The following is a 20,676-nucleotide window of genomic DNA, read 5'->3' as shown; positions in this document are numbered from 1 at the left end:
GGGCAGTAAGAACAACAGGGAAAGAAGGGAGATTTCCTATATGCAGGTTTAGTGATTTTCATATCAAAATGAAAATCACCCTGAATGTCCAAAGCTCTGGATTTAGCCAAGAGCTTTATCTTGCGATTCTTCTTAATCCTCTTCTTTTCTCTGGTCTCACTGCTACCAATGAACTGATAGAAAAGGTGCCTTTTTTCTGTGTTTCTTAGCTAAGCTGTTCATTATCCACAGTTCTTCCATCAATATTTAAATATAGCTGTTGGTCTATCACACAACAAGGGGTATTTGGTCCACAAATCGACCACTCTAGTTATCATAATGATTGGAGCCTTATAAAGAGAAGGTCATGGATAAAGAAATAAAGGTCAAATATCTTAGGGTTCTGCAAAATCTCTTTCTTGGTGTCGCAGTCAAAGCAAGGATATCCTCATATGGGTACATTCCAGATGTCTAAGAGGCCGCTTTCAATTTTAGTTCATGCAGAGATGAATGCCAATGCTAAGATTATATTCATACTGAGTGATCACCCTTTCCCCACCCCATCCTGCTCTTAGAATTACTCACTATAACCGCTATGAAATGCTGCAGAGAATTTCATTAGCTACTGCTTATGCATCCCTAAAAGCAAAGCTTATTAATTTCAGTCTAGCCACACACAAAAAGGCATCATGGCACTGAACGGACAGTGGTTTTGAGCCTAGCTTGCGGTGTGCCGTTGTCTTTAGAAAACCTCAGGTGTTTGTGCTTATGAAAAGAAGACTGTCCTCTAGGCAGCATCTCAGAAGCTCACAATGTTTTAAAAATGTTAACTCATTCATTCCCACAACCACCCTGTGGGATGAAAAAAGACAAGACTCTTTAGGTAGAGATGAAAACAGCCAGTACAGGATATTTGGTCTGGGCATTGAGAAAATCTGTAATGGAAACCTTCTACATAGGATTTAGAAGTAGAGAGAGCCTAGCAAATCTTGTCCAACTCCTTCATTTTATACATGAAGAAACTGAGCTCCAGAGGACTGAGGGAGGTCATTTGCCAAAGGTCACCTAGGTACTAAGCAGCAAAGCAAGGACTTGAACCCCAGAGGTAGCGAGCTGGCGAAGCTGATACAAGGCTAGACCCGAAGTCAAGAACTGATACTGGACAAGAAGACATTTACCATCTGTCTGCCTCAGTTTCCTCAATGGTAAAATGAGAATAATATTAACACCTACCTTCCAGGGTTGATGTGAAGATCAAATGAAATACCATTTGTAAAGTGCTTAGCACAGTGCCTAGCGCATAATAGGTGCTTAATAAATGCTCATTTCCTTCCTTCTTTCTTAATTCAAATCAAGTGTTCTTCATTACTCTAAGCTGCTGTCCCTACATTGTGCCAAGTAATGACAGATGCAAATGAGTGATCAGTTAATCAGACTTAGGGTGAAATTGCTTTGCCCAAGTACAGTCAGTGCCCTATTAAGAGCAGATTCCAATGGCAATGGACAAGCCCAAGGAGAAATAAGATAATTCAGTGATCAGCAATGCTTTGTGGGAGCTTGGGGGAGGGGGGAGAGTTAGGATTAGAGTAAGGAACAGAATAACAGGGAAGGGAGCCTTACTGAACTCTGCCTCTACTCTAAACCAGAGTCACAACAGAATGTCACAGGATGGAAAGGAACATGAAGATCATTTATCTAACCCCTTTCAGAGATAATAATAATAATAATAGCTAACACTTATATAGCATTTACTATGAGCCAGGCACTGTGCTAAATGCTTTACATATGTCAAGACATCTCATCTTCATAAAAACCCTGGGAGATAGGTACTATTATTAACCCCACTTTACAGAGGAGGAAACTGAGGGCCAGAGAGATGAAATGTCTTGCCCATGTCAGTGGCAGACCTGGGACACCTATCTCAGACCCCCATAGCTCCTTCTATTATGCTAAATTGTTATCTCTAGGGGCAGGGTAGCTAGGTGGGCCAGTGAGTAGAGAACCCACCCTGGAGTCAGGAGGACCTGAGTTCAAATCCAGCCTCAGACACTTGACACACTTCTTCATAGCTGTGTGACCTTGGGCAGGTCACTTAACCCCAATTGCCCTGCCTTCCTCCCTCCAAAAAAAAAAATTGTTATCCCTAGCTGCACAATCATACGGATGAAACATCTCTATTTCCAGAAATTTTCCCCTATGAGTAAGGAATTAACAGGCAAATATCTACTGGGGGTCTACTACAAACCAAGAACTCTATCACTAGAAGTTCCCACCTAATGACCTATCATAAGGGGTATTTCTAGAAGTGCCCAGGGGAGCCCTAAGTCAGACATCAGGCTCACAAGGTTATACTGCCTGCCTTCATGTACTATGTAAGGTTCAGTCAATTCAGCCATGTCCTACTCTTTGGGACCCCATGGACCATACTGTTCTTGGGGTTTTCTTGCCGAAGATACTGGAGTGGTTTGCCACTTCCTTCTCCAGCTCATTTTATAGCTTAGGAAACCAAGGCAAGCAGGGTTAAGTGACTCGCCCAGGGTCGCACAGCTAGTAAGTGTCTGAGGCCAGACTTCAACTTGAGAAGATGAATCTTCCTGATTCCAAGCCCAGTGCTCTATCCACTGAACCACTTAGTTGCCCCACTATTTAAAGTACTACCCCTGTAAAGTACTGTTCTTTTATATGAATAAGTTTGGCTCTGAAGGGGTCAGGAAAATTAATTTTTTGCAAAAACAAAGTTATGTCAACTGAGGTATATAACTGAAAGACCAAAGGGTCTTTTTATGCCTCTTACTACCATATAGATAAGGGCAAATATGATTATGATGTGCCTCCACCTCAAGCTTGACATCAGTGGGTTCCACTGGGTAAGCTGCACAGATGCACTGCCATTTTTCCTGCACCCAGGTCCAATCTTAGGCCCCTAGGTTTTGGCCTATGCTTAGTGTTCTCTCTCTCTGTCTCTCTCTGAATCTCTCAGAAAAGTTTACCACAGGTCTGCAGGCTCCCATTTATGGACTCCATGCAAAAGGTCAGCTGTGACACACAAGTCTTCATGAAATGCAAATGGGCTAACAAATAAATACCCTGCAGGTGTCCTCCAATCCCTTTAGCGAAGCTGTCAAAGGGCACCCTCTAGAGAAAGATACAAAGTCCCTAACAAAAACTCACTTCCCTGTAAACCATCATGTTGTTCAGGTTCCCTCTGATCAACTCCCAATTCTCTTTTCCTAGGATAGGGAGACTATTTCAGGCAAAGACAACAGCCAGTGGAAATTCAGAGCTGGGAGATGGATTGTCTTGTGTGAGGAATGACAGGGAGGCCAGTGTCACTAAACCATACAATATGTGAAGGGGATAAAAGTGTGAGAAGACTTGGAATGGAAGAAGGAGCTAAGTTACAAGGGGCTTTAAAAGCCAAACAGAGGATTTTATATTTCATCTTGGATAGAAGAGAGTTTGTGGAACGGGGAAATGATGATGATCAGATCTACACTTCAGGGAGATCACTTTGACAGCTGAGTGGACTGGAGAATGGAGCAGAGACCAACCAGAAGACTTTTCAAATAGGTCAGGCATGGGGGCAGCTAGGTGGCACAGTGAGTAGAGCACTGGCCCTGGAGTCAGGAGGACCTGAGTTCAAATCTGGCCTCAGACACTTGACATACTTCCTAGCTGTGTGACCTTGGGCAAGTCATGTAACCCTAATTGCCTGGCCTTCCCCCACTAAAATTTTTTTTAATTAAAAAAAAAGTAGGCCAGGCACAGAGAGATGAAAATCTGACCCTGGGTGGTACCAGCGTCAGAAGAAGATGGCATCTACAAGAGATGTTGCAGAGGTGGAATGTGCAGTTTTTGGCAATAGATCGGATTGGGGGGGTGGGATAAAAGAGTTTGAGGAGTCAAGGCTGACACCTAAGCTTTGACCTGGAGTGACTAGGAGGATAGTGGTGCCATCAATAATATTAGGGAAGTTAGGCAGAGGAGAGGTTTAGGGGGAAAAGATGATGTGTTCAGTTTTGGACATGCCTGAAAGGTAGTTGGAGATACAAGACTGGAGATCAGGAGAGAGACTGTTCTTGTTACTGCTCTTCGGTCATGTCTGACTCCCCATGACACCATTTGGGGTTTTCTTGGCAAAGATCCTAGAGTGGTTTGCCACTTCCTTTTCCAACTCGTTTTATAGACGAGGAAACTGAGCCAAACAGAGTTAAATGACTTGCCCAGGGTCATACAGCTAGCAAGTGTCTGAGGCCAGATTGAACTCAGGGAGATGAGTCTTCCTGATTCCAAGCCCAGTGCTTTACCCACTGCACCACCTAGCTGCCCCTCAGGAGAGAGGTTAGGACTAAATAAATCAATCTGAGAATCATTTGCCTACAGATGATAACTAAATTCACCAAGTGAATAGTATGGACGGCTTAGGGCAGGACCTGGGGAATATCTAAGGTTGGTGGGCATGATCTAAGATAAAAAACCAAGAAAGGAGACTGAGAAGGCACAGTCAACATAAGTAGGAGGAGAATCAGGATAGAATATTATCACGGAAAGAAAGAAGCATTTGATCAGCAGTGTCACAGGCTCCATAGAGGTTGAGGAGGATAAGGATTGAGGATCAATGGAGAGGTCACTGGTAAATTTCCAGAGGCAGTTTCAGCTGGAGGAAAGATAGACTACAGAGAGAAGAGAGTGAGAGGAGAGGAAGTGGAGATAGTAGAAGTCTTTCTCCAAGGAGTTTAGCCAATAGTTACCTGCCTTCCTGGTTGCCTTCCCCAGTGCAGTGCCCATGATGCACAATTCTGAGATGCTCATCAATTTTATGTGTCCGGACCTTCCGTAGCTGCACGGGCCTAACCTTATCCTTATTCCCAACATATAAAGTTCCTCTAGGCTCTCATCTGCCTTGCTGCTTTTAAAAGTCTACCCCAAGCCCCCAAAAACAAATGGAACAAAAAAGTTTAAAAACAAAACAAAAAACTACCTACAACAATAAAAACAAAAGAAAAAGAAAACAAATCAAGCTTCCCTCATCCCCAGTGGGAAAGCATACAGGTTTGCTAGGTAATGAAGCATCATCTATACATATATACACACACGTATATGTGTGTGTGTGTGTGTGTGTGTATATGTTACACATACACACATATATTGTTCTGCAGTCTGTAGTCATCTCTAAGATGTAACCTGGCCCACGAAATTCACAGGTTGCAATTATAGGTCATACATTATATCTTGGGAATTCAGAGATATTGGAGATTTGCTTTTTTTAGAAATCTCATGTTCGTTTCCTTCCAAGGGGAGTCTACACCACAAAATGGTACCATGAGCCTGGAGAACTATGTGGGTCCTTGGGAGAAAAGTAGGAATCATTAGAGAAGAAATGTATATATGTATATATAATATTTATATATGTATTTGTTGTTTATGTTTATGTTTGCTGTATTGAGGCAGTTAGGTGATACGATAGATAGCCTGCTGGGCCTGAAGTCATGAAGATCTCAGTTCAAATCTGGCATTGGACGCTATCTGTGTGACCCTGGGCAAGTCACTTAACTGCTGCCTGCCTCAGTTTCCTCCACTATAAAATGGGAATCTACAATAGCACCTACCTCCCAGGTTTGTTGTGAGGATCTAATGAGATATTTATAAAACTTCTTAGCACAGTGTCTGTTACACAGTAAGTGTGTAAAACGCTTATTCCCCTTCCCTGTATTGTGTGTGGGAATACAAGAAGGCTGTCTTATACATACTCACATCCATGGAGATCTGGACATGAGCTACATTTTGAAGTTGAGAGGAGGAATTCTTTTTGAGGGCAAAACCAGACAAAGAGAAAAGATTTGGGGCAAAAGCCCCTCCCCAAATGAACCTGGTTTTTGAAACCCAGAGCTTTGGGGTATTAGTCTGAGAGTTACATATTAGCAACTCCTCTGGGATGCTGGGGCATTGTCTCTCTAGCAACCCTAAGTTCATTTCCTTTGATGGGGGTATTCAAGCCCTTTGAGTAGTTATTATAAAGCTAGAAGCTTATGAGGATCCTGGGGTTAAGGATGCAGTGCTCTGTGTGTGTGTGTGTTGGGGAGGGTTGTTTCATTAGTAATACCACATGGTAGGCACTTAATAAATTTTTATTGATTGTTTCTGTCTCTCTGTTACACCACAGACATCATCTCATCTCTTACACAAAAACACACAAACACCATTCACACAGTCCTTTGGCAATGATGAACTGAAAAGACTATAATTTTACTCTCTGGCATCTTTGCTCCTAATAAGAAGCTAGCAGTGGCAGAATCAAACGCACATATCCAACAGAATACTTTGTTCATCTGGATCACTGCAAATAAAACTTAATCAGCCTTGTCAAACACATACAATCCAATTTGAGAAATACTTATTCAGCACCTCCTTTGAAGCAACATGTTGTGCTAGGCACAAAGATAAAGAAAACACAGACCTCAAGAAGCTTATAATTGAGGAGAGGAAAGAAAGTAAAAAAGAATGCAAATAACTATAAAGTGAGGCAGAAAAAGAATAAATTCCATGAGAGAGGTTGAACAGAACACTCCTCGAATTCAGAGATGGAGTAGATCACATCTGATTGAGTATAATCAGGGAAGGCTAGATGATAGAATTGGCATTTGAGTTTGGCCTAGAAGGATGGGTAGGGTTTCAACAGGTGTGTGTCAGTGAGATCATGAACCCCAAGGCAGGATATCATGTGGTATATTTAGGAAACATCAAAGAATTCAGTATTTGAAATGGAATGGTAGGTATAGTGGAAGATGGGGCTGGAAAGATAGTTGGGACCAGAACATGGAAGACCTTGAAAATGCTTAGTTAAGTAGTTCTGGTTTAATCCCATAGACAATAAGGAAGCCTTTGAAGGGCTTTGAGTAGGAGAATGGCACAAGAAGAGTTATGAAAAAGGCAAGAAGGTAGGTACAGCATCATGAGAAATTTGAAGAGAGAAAAACTTTTTATTTGGGAGAGATCTTCGTGAAGGATATAACACCTGAATTGGACCCTGAAGGCAGAGAAAGTTTTTAATAAGCAGAGGTATGGGGAAGGGAAGCAGGAGGAAGTCCCTTCCAGGTATGGATTATAAAATCAGAACCATAACTAGGAATCTTTTGCTGAGTGATGGTATGTGTGTGTGTGCATGTACACACATGTGTGTGCATGTGCATACTCAGAGAAAGAGAGAGGCAAGCAGAGAGAAAGAAAGAGAGAAAGAGAAGTGTAAACTACTTCCCAGAGAATCCTCTGATGCCTCTGAAATGGTTTTGGTGGGGAGAAGTGCCACAACTATGGGACCTCTAGGATTAGTGGCCCTGACACCAGTAAAGTAAAAGGGCTTGCATCAATGCAAGGATGATGAAGAGGATGTGAGGGGTAAATGGCACGCCTTTGGGGGAGGAAGCACCCAAGGGAAAAGTCTCAATTGCAGATCCCTAAATTTGGTTTTAGACAGAATGAACCAAGGTATGGAAACCAGACAAGTCACGATTAGAATAGTAACTTGTGAGTAGTACCATTTGGATGAAATGAGGGGCAATAGTATTGGGTAAGACTGAAAGGTAAGTCTCAGAGAAGCTGTGAAAGACTTTGGATGGGGATCAGATTATACTTCATTAGAAAAGGCGATGGAGAGCTATTGAAGTTTTTTGAGGAGAAAGGTATGATGTGAAAAGATATACAACAAGAAGATGAATCTGGATCATTGAGTGTAAATAATTTTACAGGAAATCATTTATCTAGGGAACCTAGACCTTGCTGACATCTTAAAAGGTGCTAAACTGGAAGTTGTGGACTGACACATAGCAGAAAATTCACTTACTAGTGCCCTGTCTCCTGTCAAGGAATTCGTTTTTTTCCTAAGTTTTTACATTTTCATTGCCGTCTTCTTTCTATATACCTGAATCTTCTATACTTGGGACAAATACAGTATGAATTTTTTTTCTACTTTTACTTCCTTGACCTTTTTCTTTCCCTACTTCCCCGTCTCCCAGCTCCCTTAAGCCAACAAACATTTCTCTGTGAAGTTGAAAAGAATTTTTTTATTTACTCTTCAAATATTCCTGAAATGTTCCTGTTTGCACACGTGTATGCTCTAACTCAAAGAAGAAATTTCAAAGGGCTCACACTGGAAGACTTCAGAATCACCTCCATCCTAAAGCAGACTCACACATGATCAGCATCCTTACCAGCTACTTTGTGAAGAGACAACTTTTTCTCCAAGGCCTTAGTTTCATTTCTGGATTCTGGAGACTTGCTTAATTTGTCCAGTTTTTCAAGGTTTCCAGGAGGGAGTGTATGAGAGTGGGGAGTAGTTATAGTTTGCAAAACAGGTTTCTTGGGTAATGGAGGCTTGTGACTAAGCTGTTCTGAGGACTTGGCTTTACCCTTCACTTTATCATTTAAAGGACTACTCGCACTTATATCCGATAGTCTTTTGATTTGAGTTTTTTCATCTTTTGAAAGCAAAGTCAACCCTCCCTTCTCCACCCTGATCTCTGCACTGTATCGCTTCATTCCTTTTGATTCTGGGAAAGATCCATCTCTATATTTGAAAGACAGCGAGGTGGACCGGAGTTTGACTTGAAAGGGGTTTTTGTCTTCAATGACAGGCTGACTCGGTAACTGTGGACAAGGATCTGCCTTTGCCGGTACGGCACTAGATGCCGGGGATACACAGCTCAGCCCAGTGTGGTCACCCTCTCTGCCTACAGAGTTCTGAGAGTCACTCTCGACTGGGAGTGCCTGTTTCATAATGCCCAATTTCCCTTCCTGGTGTTCAGCGTTCATCTGAAGATTATCCCTGGTCACCTCATTTCTTGAGGCCAGGTTCATCTTCAGCAAGGACAATTTTGTGTTTGATGGAGTTTCGCTGCCTGAATGTTCTTTCAGATAGAGGCTGCTAGCCTTTGGTCTCTCCCAGGAGGAAGACACAGAGAATTTTCTCGAGCTCCTCACTTCACTGGCTCCCCTTTCCAGTTTACCTTCTGACAGCCCTCCCTTGGGAGTTGTGGGAGGAGAGCCTTGCTGCTCAGACTTGGGGACCTCTTCAGGGGTGGTCTTTTTCTCCAGGTGCCAGGCGGCAGGTCCCAGCTGTGGTGACATGGGACCTGGAGGAATGGGAGAAACACTGGGACTTGAGGTGATTGAAGAGCTTTTGTTTTTCAAACAACTCTTTGGTAACTGGGTGCCCAGGCCAGGCGTTATTGTGGATTCTTTCATTGATTCCCCACCATCGGCCATGTCCAGGCTGTCTTTTGATCCCTGTATATTCTCTTCTGAACAATCTAAACTGGATGAAATTGCAGTAGTGTTGGAAATAGCCTTTGGAGAGGGCATATCTAGAGGGCTGGCAGAAGACTGATTTTGGACTTCACTAAGTGTACAAACCAACTCCTCACAAATGCTCCTTGTAGGAGAAGACACCGGTGTGGGAGATGCTACTTTGCTTTGTTCTTCATCTAGAGCAGGAGGTGTGGAGTTTTCTGGAAGAGAAGGGGGATCTAAAGAAAGTAAATGGTCTGACTCTGAGCCACTGACTTCCATTGTGGTCTCAGGGTTATTTACTAGTGATGACAACTCCTGTGTGCTGGCAGATAAATCAGGAGCCTGGAGTACCGCAGGCTTTTCATCTTGGTTCTCTTGGCTCTGAGAAGGCTCCTCAGGCTTCTCTGGTCTCAAAATCTCTGGGCTATTTGCTACAGTCTCCTTGTCCATCATCTCCTCCTGGCTGTAACTGGAATTCTCATCTTTATGGTCTCTGGTCATTTGTTTCCCATCTTCCTCCTCTTCCTCTGGGGTACAAGTCAGATCGCTTAGAGACTCTGACTGTGCACGCTGCAAGAAATACAGGATATGTTAGATTTTATCACTACTTTAAACATTTATGGAGTTATTTTTTTTTAATTTGGATTTCCTCCTCTAGTTCTGAGATCTCTTCAAAAAACCCTCCTCTCACTACTCATGATATTTTAGAAAATAGTACCCTCATGCAGACATAATTGTAAATGAAAATGCTAAACAAAGAAATTAAAGCATCTTTTTTCAATCTCCTATACAATTTACCTATTTGGAGTCTCAAACAAGTGCAACTGTATAACTGCACCCTAGAAACCTCTGTGAATTTTTTTTTAAAGGTGAATCACAGGACTGGCTCCTAACTGTTCTCCCTATCTCTAGTGATCTCTCTCCCTACTATGATCTCTTCCTATAAGTCAGGCCATGCTCTTTGCTACCTTACACATTTTTGTGCCCAGAATACCCATCTCTTGATCTATCCAAGTCCTACAAATCTCAGTTTAAGTTCTATCTACTTGGTGAAAGATTCCTAGTTGAGGATCATGACCCTTTTCTCTTCTGAATTCACTTGTTCATTCATTTGTTCAACAATCATTGATTAGGCACCTAATATGCGCAAAGCACTGGGCTAGGTAATGGGGGAGATAGGAAAATAGTTAACACATGGTCCCTGTTCTCAAGGACTTTACATTCTGGAAGTAATTACATATGTAAAACCATGTAATATAAAGTAATTGTAATAAATACTGTAAGAATATAAATGTTTATTTATATTACATTATATAGCTCCAAAATGCTACTCAATGGTTGAGGAAAGAAAGATAATTCAATAATCTCTTTAGGAGATCTTCTTGTTTGATTCAAGATAATTCCAAAGGACTCCTGATGGAAAATACTATCCACATCCAGAGGAAAAAACTGATGGAGTCTGAATGTAAATTGAAGAATATTATTTTCACTTTCTTTTTTTATGTTTTTTTTCTTTTAGTTTGTTTCTTCTTTTACAACATGACTAATATGGAGATATGCTTTACATGATTGCACATATATAAATAACCTATATCAAATTGCTTAGTCTCTTAGGGAGAGGAAAGGGAGGAAGGGAGGGAGAAAATCTGGAACTCAAAATTTTTTGAAAAATGAATGTTAAAGATTGTCTATACATGTGTTAGAAAAAATAAAATTCTATTAAAAAAGAGATCTTATTGTTTATGCCACTCACTAGATACACCAACTCCTGCCTTATATTGTTAGTATTATTTTTATATCATGGAATCAGAGAATATAATAAAAATAGAGGACTTCAGTGAACATCTAGTCTGACTTTTTCTACTTCTACTGATGAGGAAACTGAGGCTCAAGAAGGTTGAAAAAAAACACACCTTCTCCAAGATCACATGGCTAAAAGAATTCGAACCAAATGTGATCAAAAGCTTGAAAATTTCTGCTTGAGCAGCTTTCATTCTAATAATTTTCTGGTACTTAAAAGATAATGCTTTTCTTCTGTAGTAGCATCAAGAGTGTCCTTTTTTCTTTTCTTCCCTCCTTTCTCTTTCTTTTTTTAAGTCTTTTTAAAAGACTGGGTCTCCCTATCTTGCCCGGGCTGAAGGTGCAGGGGCTATTTATAAGACTGATGCCACTAATGAGCTTTTGATCTGCTCTGTTTCTAACTTGGGCTAAATGGTCCCTATTTAGGCAACTTAGTGAATTCCCTCTCCGCAGGGGAAGGGGTTGGTCCCATATTGATGCTGAACCTAGTGTGGATGCCTAGTTGGCGCAGTGCGCAGCAGCTCACAATTCCTGAACTCATGAGAAGTGCCAGCTTCAGCCTCACTGATATCTGAGATTAAAGGAGTGCATCACCATGCCCGGCTAGTACAGTCTTTTCTCTAAGACATTCAGACTACTTCTTATGTTCTGGCCTTAGTTTTTTCCTCTTCTCATGCATTTAGACTTTTCATTTCATTACTTCTGGATTTTTCACCTCATTATTCAATAGATACATCATGATTAAGAAACAAATCACGAAATAGAATAAAGTATATAAGCAAAAACTAATTCATAAGGGTCTTCTCCTTTGGGTCAGACAATGTTATCCTGCTAAAATCATACTACAAGGATATGTAATTTTGTTGATGTGGATACTCCCTCTGCCAACACAGATCACAATCATTCTACATTTTAGGAAACAGTCTCTGAGATTTGCCATGGCCCAAACCCCCAAATCGCTCAGCTGTCAACATGGGGATGAATCTCTCTGAATTAAGCAAGGCTTGTTTGCAGATAACAGGCACACGGTCCATTGCCTGGTCTGTATTTGAAATCTTTTCTAAGTTGCCAAGTTCTGGCATAGCTTGTATTCCGCTGGCATAGTCTTTGAAAATTCAGGATCACCTTGAAACCATGAGACATCACTTACATCGTGATTACTTTAGTGGAAGGCTGAAATAATATTAGAGGGATCTATATTAGCTCACTATTCATTTGTCCTCTCTAGAGCTACACTATAAACTCCCTGAAGGCAGGAACGATATCTTATATGTTTTGCTATTCTCTATACTACCTTGCACAGAGCTGGCACTTACTACATATTTGTAGATTGGCATTGATTGCTATGAGACAGTTCCCATATTTTCTGGTCTCCTAGAACATCTCAGATCCAGAGGTCTAAATCATAGTATTGTGAAAATCCCAGCCCTGCTGCTTACTACCTTCTGTGACCCTGTGATGAATCATTTCTTTTTGGGCATCTGTTTTCTCATCTGTAAAATGAGAGTATTGGATAAAATGATCCTAAGGTTTCTTTCAGCTCTGAAGCTATATTAGTAATATCCTAAGAGGAGAAGCTGGCAGAAGAAGCAAGAATGTAGACTTTTCAAAACAGTCCCATATTCTTAATTACTTGGATAGAAATATCAAATAATAAACGCATTTTGACCTGAGTCTGGTTTTATCGGATAAGTAGCTATCTAATGCACAAGAATATGTATACAGTGCTTCAGGGTTACATCCAGAAATCTCCAAACTCAAGAAATCTGTAGTCAAAAGTGACAAAATACATTTAAGGAGAGAAATAAATATTCTACTAACAGTTTTTGCCTACCACAAAAATGACCCAGCATTTGATTCAAGACAGTACAGGAATTCAGTTGTACAAAGGCTGCCCAGTGTCTGAGCAGTGGAGGGGCTGGGATGAACATTTCCAAAGATGGCTTCTAAAGCTGAATACCAGCCTTCAAAGTGGCAAAAGAAGGGAAAATTAGCCACGGTCCTCCACCATATACTAGAGAAAGGAACTCAGTTCTTGGAAACTCCAGGGTCCCTGCCTCCACTCCTTAAGGGGGCAGTTGATGGTACAAGGGATAATAGCGCTGGGTGTAGAGTCAGGAAGATATGAGTTCAAATCTGGCCTCAAGACACTAGCTGTGACCCTGGGCTAGTCATTTAACTTGTTTGCCTCAACTGTAAAATGGGGATAATAACAGTACTTACCGCTCAGATTTATTTTGAGGATCAAATGAGATAATGATTGTTAAAAAAAGGTACTTAGCGCTGTGTGTAGCACACAGTAGGCAGTACATAAAGCCTTATTCCTTTCCTTTCCTTTTCCTTCCCCTACTCCACCCCAAAGCATTCTTATTTGCTACTAGCCTCTCCAGCCCTTGACAATGCCACATCTGGAAGAGCTATTCTGTCCCTAGTTACTAAGTCAAATCCTTTTCATCCTTGGAGGTATACTTCCAAGTGACACAAAAACTTCCCAGATAAAGAACGGGGAGGAAAGAGCTGACACTTTCTATCTTCCTCCTCTACCCCTAACCACCCCAAGAGAGGTACATATGCTGCCCTCTTCATCAATCCAATCTTGCTTTTTTTTCTAAGATTGTAAACTATTCAAGAGTAAGGGAACAGGAGCAACAGTATCAACTGGATGCTTTGTAAAGTCCTTAAAACGTCTCATGTTTGCTCAGTAAACATATGTCTGTGGCAATGAATAAGAAGTGTGAATAAATTTTTTTCTTGTCTCCACGTTGCACAGGGCTACATTTACTAGAAGAAGACTTAGGTTGACATTAGTCCATGAAAAAGCATACTACCTCATAGGTAGTTTATCACACTTTTAAGGGGGGAAAAAAACTACTTTGTCCTTTAAAAAGAATGCCTACAGCACTGAAACGTCTTGGCCCCCCAACTCTCCTGAAAGTTGACATTGCTGGACCTAAAGCACTGTGGGAGTTTAATCTATATCCAACAACAGTGACATGAAATTGATGTAAAGAAAGGAGTCTGTTTTCCCTTAAGTTAGGGAAAAACAAACAACTTTCCACCCAGGAGAACTAAACTGGCTAGAAACTCACTAACCAAAGGTCAGCTCAGTCAAAGCATCATAAAGCACCCTCATTGTTTTCTGCCAACATCCATTCTTTTTCCTGGCACCATCATCTCCACAGCCAGAAAGGACTAGGTTCCTCCTTCAAGGGAGACAATCACTCTAACATCAGCACCTCAGCTCTTCTTAAGGCCAATCAAGTCACCCAGGCAATGTGGTCACATCCAGTAGTAGGCATGCTGAAAACGAGCAGAGACATCTGACCCTGCTCCAGTGATCAAAGAACCAGCCCTGGAAGCATACGGAGAGTACCAAGCCCCACTTCTATTTGGTGAGACATGACTTACCGAACACAACCTTCTCATTTTGCTGGACCGCTGGTTTCGAGGTTTAACCAGGAGTTTGTGCTTTGCTGCAGAGTTATCAAGGCAGGAAGAGAACTCAGGAGGATAATCAAAATCTGCTAGAGGCGACAGGCTACTGTCAGATGTCCGTGGAGAGGTCATGGTATCACTGGCATGTCTGGAGAAAAACTGGTCTGGAGAGAGGGGTCTGGAAGAAGAACTTAAAGGGACCTTTGAAAAACAAAGGAAAGACATTCAGGGCATTAGCCTAAAAAAGCAAAAGAATCAGATTCCAAATATTTAATTCTCTTCTCTTAATGTGCTTAGTTTTCATACTGTCCCATGGTCTTTTTTATAAGGAATTCTAAATTTTCTAAATATTTATTTATTCTATTTGTTTATCACATCCAAAAAGTCTTTACGTTATTATTTTTATTTCCTATATCTAAATATTAATTCTAAATATTCTAAATTTGGCATTTGATGGGGAGAATTCTGTGATACCTTAATAGAAAATAATAACAAATAAGGGATGAAATTCATATCATTCTTTAGTGTTTACCAACTGCTTTACCTAAATTCTCTTTTTTGAGTCTCTCAACAGGGCCAGGAGGTAAGTAGGTCAGATCTTACCCTATTTTATAGATGAGAATTATCTATAATAGATATATCTATAAAAATAACTAATAAGTAAGACAATAATTTTGTTTCTGCACAGCAAAGCCTGGGTGACAATATTCTCCTGAATGTGAGACCTGAGAGACTGGCTTGGGGCCTGCTGTTCCCTGCAGGCAAATTACTTCATTCATTTTTCATATTAGTAATAATAGCTAATGGGCAATATTTAGTGTAGAACGCTTCACATATTTTATTTCACTTTATCTTTGCAGATAACTGCTGCTATTATTCTCATTTTTACAAAGGAGGGAATGGAGGCTGAAAGAATTTAAGTAACTTGCCCAGACTAACGCTGTTGGCAAGCGTCTGAGGCAAGATTAGAACTCAGGTCCTCCTGACTCCAAGTACAGCATTCAATACACTATGCCACCTAGCTGCCTAAAGGAGATAAAGCAACTTGTCCAAAGTCAAACAATTTGGCCTGGGAATGGAACCCACATCTCTTGGCTTCAAATCTTGTGACTATGTTAAATGGAAGTCAAAATGCTGGATAAAACACATGAAAATAGGTCATGTATTTCTAAGAAAATCTCAAGTGATAAATTAAGGAGACCACTTCTATCCTGGCTTCCAGTGAACTGGAAAGGCTTTAGGGCCAGGAATTGTGCCAACTCTTTGTTCCAAAACCCTTGCATGAGGGGGCTTGCCTACTTGTAATAATTAGAGGTGATAGATAAAGCTTCTCCTTGTATATGGAGCAATAAGGCTGGACCAGTGCTTGACAGTCCAAGTGGTTCCTCTATGTAGTGTACCAGTCAAAGAACATCTATGTCATCACATATGATTCCATGTCAATGGCTTCATTCTCTCAGCTTTTGAAGGCCAAAATCTTCTTGTGCTCACTTAAGTTCTTATTAAGGTCTTAATTATTCTTTAATTCTTTACCAGGGACAAATACCTTACCAGGGTACGGAAGGTTTAAAGTCACCAAAGACAAATTCTGGGCACTAATTTCTTAAGTTTGTCTAGGTATGACTCTGGCTAAGCACAGTAAATTCAAATGATAACTACTCAGTTTCTCAGCTTTAAACCTGTTGATGGTTTTGATGGTACCAGGCTTGGTTGACGTGTTTTCTAAACAAATATTTTGATTCAAACATTCCCTGACTTGGGTGTGTCTATCTGACAGAGGACACTTTGTTCAGAGAAGGGATGTTATTTCAGTTTTGAACTTCCTTTGGAAGTTTTTTTCTTTCTCAACCTTATGAAATATCTTATTTCGCAGGGCTCCTTAATTGAATGACGTCTAGATGGTTTCTCTAGCAGAGATATTCATCAATATAAAGTAATGTGGGCAAAGAGAAAGACAGTAATTTTTACCAAAATTCAGACCACAGTGTATTTAGTGGAAAATTGTGGTATAGAGAAAAAAATCTGTTTACTGACAGCCCTGGATCCAAAACCCCCTCAAAAAATCCCAGCACCAAATTTTAGTCTGTGCAATGTTGAAAATCAACAAAGTTCAAATTTGTGATTGACCTAATAAGAAAATAATTTCATTTCTGCACAGCAAAGCCTGGGTGACAATATTCTCCTGAATGTAAGACCTGAGAGACTGGCTTGGGGCCTGCTGTCCCCTGCAGGCAAATTACTTCATTCATTTATCATATTAGTCTATGAGATGCTGCTCTTGTCTAATGAAAACAAATTTTAGTTGCATCAGCTAGAGAGAGAAAATGATTAAAAATTGCAGAAAAGAGGACTCAAACGCATCTAGGTCCTGTTTTTTGCTTTCTCATCTACGAGCTTATGGGGGAATAAAATAAAAAAATGAAACTCTGAAAACAAAACCAAAATAAGGGCAAAAAATCTCAATAACTGCTGGCTAGTCTCACGAGTACCTATGATCTAGATTCAGGAAATTGATGATGTGGTTAATCGTACACAGAGGCAAAATCAGCCTTTCTGGAACAAGGCTGCTATCTGACTTGAAATAATAAAAATGGTTTAAAAAAAAAAATTCTGTCTTGACTATCAGTCAGTCAATAAGCATTTTACTGTATTACAGACAGAATGCAGGCACCTCACAATGAGACTATCAAGTATATACTTATTTAAAAAAAAAAAAAAAAGGAAAAAAGGACTGTTGCTCACTAAAGGGAGTAGCATCTTTTTCTCATTGATTAGAAACTGAGAATTGTGTGATACAAACAACCCAAACACGATGGATCCTCAGAAGGGCCTGGTAAGCCTGCATGAGCTCACTGAGACATTTCAATCTTTTTTTTTTCCCTTCTTAAAAAAAAGAAACATGGAAGCACAATACCAAGAGGTCTCGGGAAGCATGAATAGTTCCTGCTCCCCACCCCTTTTCTCTGCTTAACTCCTCTGGGAAAGTATATAAAGAAATTGGAAGGAAACCAATTTCTCTTTTCACCTAAATCTCAGTCTTGGCTTTGTTTTCTAACTAAGTTATTATGACAGTTTTTGAGGCCTGAGGCAATCAAGATACCCATCTGTGTACAGTTTTAGGCAGGACTGGGCAGCCCCAGAGGGCAATTCCCCATATTAATCCTGTAGTTTTTTTTTGAGAAGTGAGCTGTAGGTAGACAGAGAGAGAGGAAGCTTTTTTCCGGATATCTCTAAAACTCCACCTTCTGGCCTCGGTTTGGTTATTGTGACTCAAAAGGGTCTCAGTGGAGTCAAGGGTAAAGCAACCCACACCCCCAGCATAGAGTTCTGAAGTCCTACCTTTGTAAATTCAAGTGGGGTCATCTGGATTTAAAAGGGCGTGGGGAGGGCCAGATTAGGGGGCACTAAACATAACCCAATTAGTCACTAGAATGAAGAAGTAGGCCTATATCGGATTGCATGCTGTCTTTTGGGGAGGGGGAACATTTAGAACTCAAAATCCTATAAAAGGGAATACTGAAAACTAAAAATAAATAAATTAAATAATAATTAATTAAAATTTTTTTTGAAAACATACCAATTTATTGCTTGACACCTCCCCCCCCCAAAAAAAGGAATGAAGAAATAGTAAGCAGCTATAGTTTAGGGACCTTCCTCATTTCCTCCATATCTAGGGAGGATCTCTAAACAGGGATTTTTTAAGCTTTTGCGTCCTGGAAGAAAGAAAGCCTCCACTTTTTAGCTACAAAGGTTGCTGCTTACTGTGAATACTCTGGTAAGCACAGCAGGCTGTAGCTGCTAGTGAACACAGGTGTGTTAACACTGTCTGAAATCTCTAATTGTTATCAGGGCCCAGGCGCTATTTTTCAATATTCCTCTAGGGGGTCTCTCTTTCTCACAGTGCTGCAAAAAATGCAGTCGATGGTACAGCAGCCCATTACAGATATCTCTTCCACATTGAGGGAGAGGGGTGTGGAAGGGTGGGGGCAGGGATATTAGGGGCACAGTCGAACACCCCTTTCCCCCTCCCCCCCCATGACCTAGAAGATCCAAGTAAAATTGTGTATATGCTATTAAAAGATAAAATATGTTGATATTATACAATACATATATTTTATGCATTTCTGAGTTTCTAAACATTTTCTGCTGAGTATGATCTGTGGCTTCTGCAAAACCCAAAATTTCCATTTAATTTCTTATCCCCTCTTTTCACTCTTTTTGGTGGTTTTTTTTTCTACTTTTTTCCCCCTTTTGCTCTGTTTCTTCTTTCACAACGTGACTAGTACAGAATTGTATTTGGTATAATTGCACATGCATGAATCATATTGGAAGCCTTGCTTGTCTTGGGGAAGGAGGAGGAAGGAAGAAAAAAATCTGGAACTCAAAATGTTATAAAAAAAATGAATGTTGAAAATTATCTTTACATGTAATTGGAAGAAATAAAATACTACTTACAAAAAATAAAATTCAAAGGCTGACTTCAGTGTTGAGCTTTGCGCATATTTGTTATTTCATAAATGCTTGTTGAACTGAATCAAATTGTCATCTGGCTTCATGTCCTAAGATCTAAAACCAGATGAGGCCTCAGATGCCATCTAGTCCAACCTTCTCACTTTACAGATGAGGAGGAGACTAAGGCCTAGGGATGTTCAGCAATTTACCCAAGGGCACACAAGTAGTAAGCTATCAATCAGAAGTTGGATTTGAACCCAGATCCTCTGACTCCACAGCCAGGATTCTATCCACTGTACCAAATTGTTGTTCTTTAGTCATTTTGCAGTTGAATCTGATTCTTCATGATACCTTTGTGGCTTTCTTGGCAAAGATACTGAAATGGTTTGCCATTTCCTTCTCCAGCTCATTTTACAGATGAGGAAACTGAGGCAAACAGAGTTAAGTGACTTGCCCAGGGCCACACAGCTAGTGAGCGTCTGAGATTCGATTTGAACTCAGGTCTTCCTGACTCTAAGCTTAGCATGCTATCCACTGCACCACCTACCGGCCCTTGTCCTGAATAACCTCCTTTGAAAATTCCATAAATAATCATCTCCTAAACATTGGTCATTGCATGTAGTAATTAATAACATTTTAAAATAAAATTTGTTTACAAAATAACCTATTCAATGTTTTACATGATGACACATATATAACCTGTATTAATTGTTTACCATCTTAGGGAGGGAGAAAATTTGGAACTCAAAATTAAAAAAAAAAATGAACGTTAAAATTGTCTTTACATGTAATTGGGAAAAAATAAAATATTATTTAAAAAAAGAAAAAAACAAAATAATCTATTCAAGCAGGAAATGACACCGTGGAATTATCTTCAGATAATGGATTTTTTAAAAAAAATCACAACACCCCTTTGATAACATGATACCATAATAGTCACACTTTGAAGTACTCACAGTGTCATATAGCATAAACTAAGAATACAACCCCATCCCTCTGGGATTTAAAGCACAATTAAATCAACTAGAGTCTGTTTTTATCACATGTTTGAACAGCTGAATTGATTTTGTTCTTCGAGCTTAGTTCTGTATGTAGAGAATCCTTTCAGTGACCAGAATTTGGTCCTCATAACTAAAGGGAAAAGAGGATGCTGTCCCCTCCCCTTCATTACCCTGAACGACACTATCGTTTATTGTTACTTTATAATATTTATTTTATATATTTTTATTTATTCTATCTAATGCCATAAAGTTTGGCATTGTGCCTTGCCGTGTGGATTGTCAAATAACTCTAGGAGTGTTTTTTAAAACGTGGCATTTAAATACAGACGTCTGTACCATATTGTTAAAGTTCAACCACACATCCTTCCTTTCTGTTATCTGCGGGCAAACTACAGAAGTGAAAGGTGAAGTACACGATCAGGTGGTTTTGCTGAACTGTTTCAGGGAAATATAATTGGGGGGGGGGGGGTAGGGGACGTTGCTCAGGTGTTTCTGGGAAGTTTCTATAATGTTGAAAAGAGATATATTTACAAAAACAAAAGAACTGACAAGAGAGGACTGTGAATACAGGGAGAAGGGTACGAATTATAAATCAATGCAGTCTATGGAAAGGTTAATTCTGGCATAAATCTTGCTGCTGCTTGGCAAAATCCTGATTTTGCTCATCGTGATATTTATGTCTAAAGCTTTTGTGGGTCTAGATTTTTGTATTCCTCTTAATGAA

The 20,676-nt window shown here is 40.2% G+C and overlaps 1 protein-coding gene across 3 annotated transcripts in view; it reads right to left on the bottom strand.

The window, feature by feature from the left end:
* The window catches only part of CRACDL (CRACD like), a 142,150-nt gene that overhangs the window by 17,617 nt on the left and 103,857 nt on the right, over nt 1–20,676 (bottom strand). For all 3 annotated transcript variants that reach the window (XM_036747950.1, XM_036747952.1, XM_036747953.1), the window contains exons 6-7: nt 14,473–14,700; nt 8,187–9,834 (exon numbers count right to left, since the gene is read on the bottom strand). In XM_036747950.1, coding sequence (XP_036603845.1) covers nt 8,187–9,834; nt 14,473–14,700 — 1,876 coding nt within the window. The remainder of the gene's footprint in view (nt 1–8,186; nt 9,835–14,472; nt 14,701–20,676) is intronic.

The sequence above is a fragment of the Trichosurus vulpecula genome, chromosome 2 (assembly GCF_011100635.1).
Source record: "Trichosurus vulpecula isolate mTriVul1 chromosome 2, mTriVul1.pri, whole genome shotgun sequence".
NCBI classification, from domain to species: domain Eukaryota; kingdom Metazoa; phylum Chordata; class Mammalia; order Diprotodontia; family Phalangeridae; genus Trichosurus; species Trichosurus vulpecula.
Note: the sequence above shows the minus strand (reverse complement) of the source record. Positions and strands in the feature narration are given on the sequence as shown.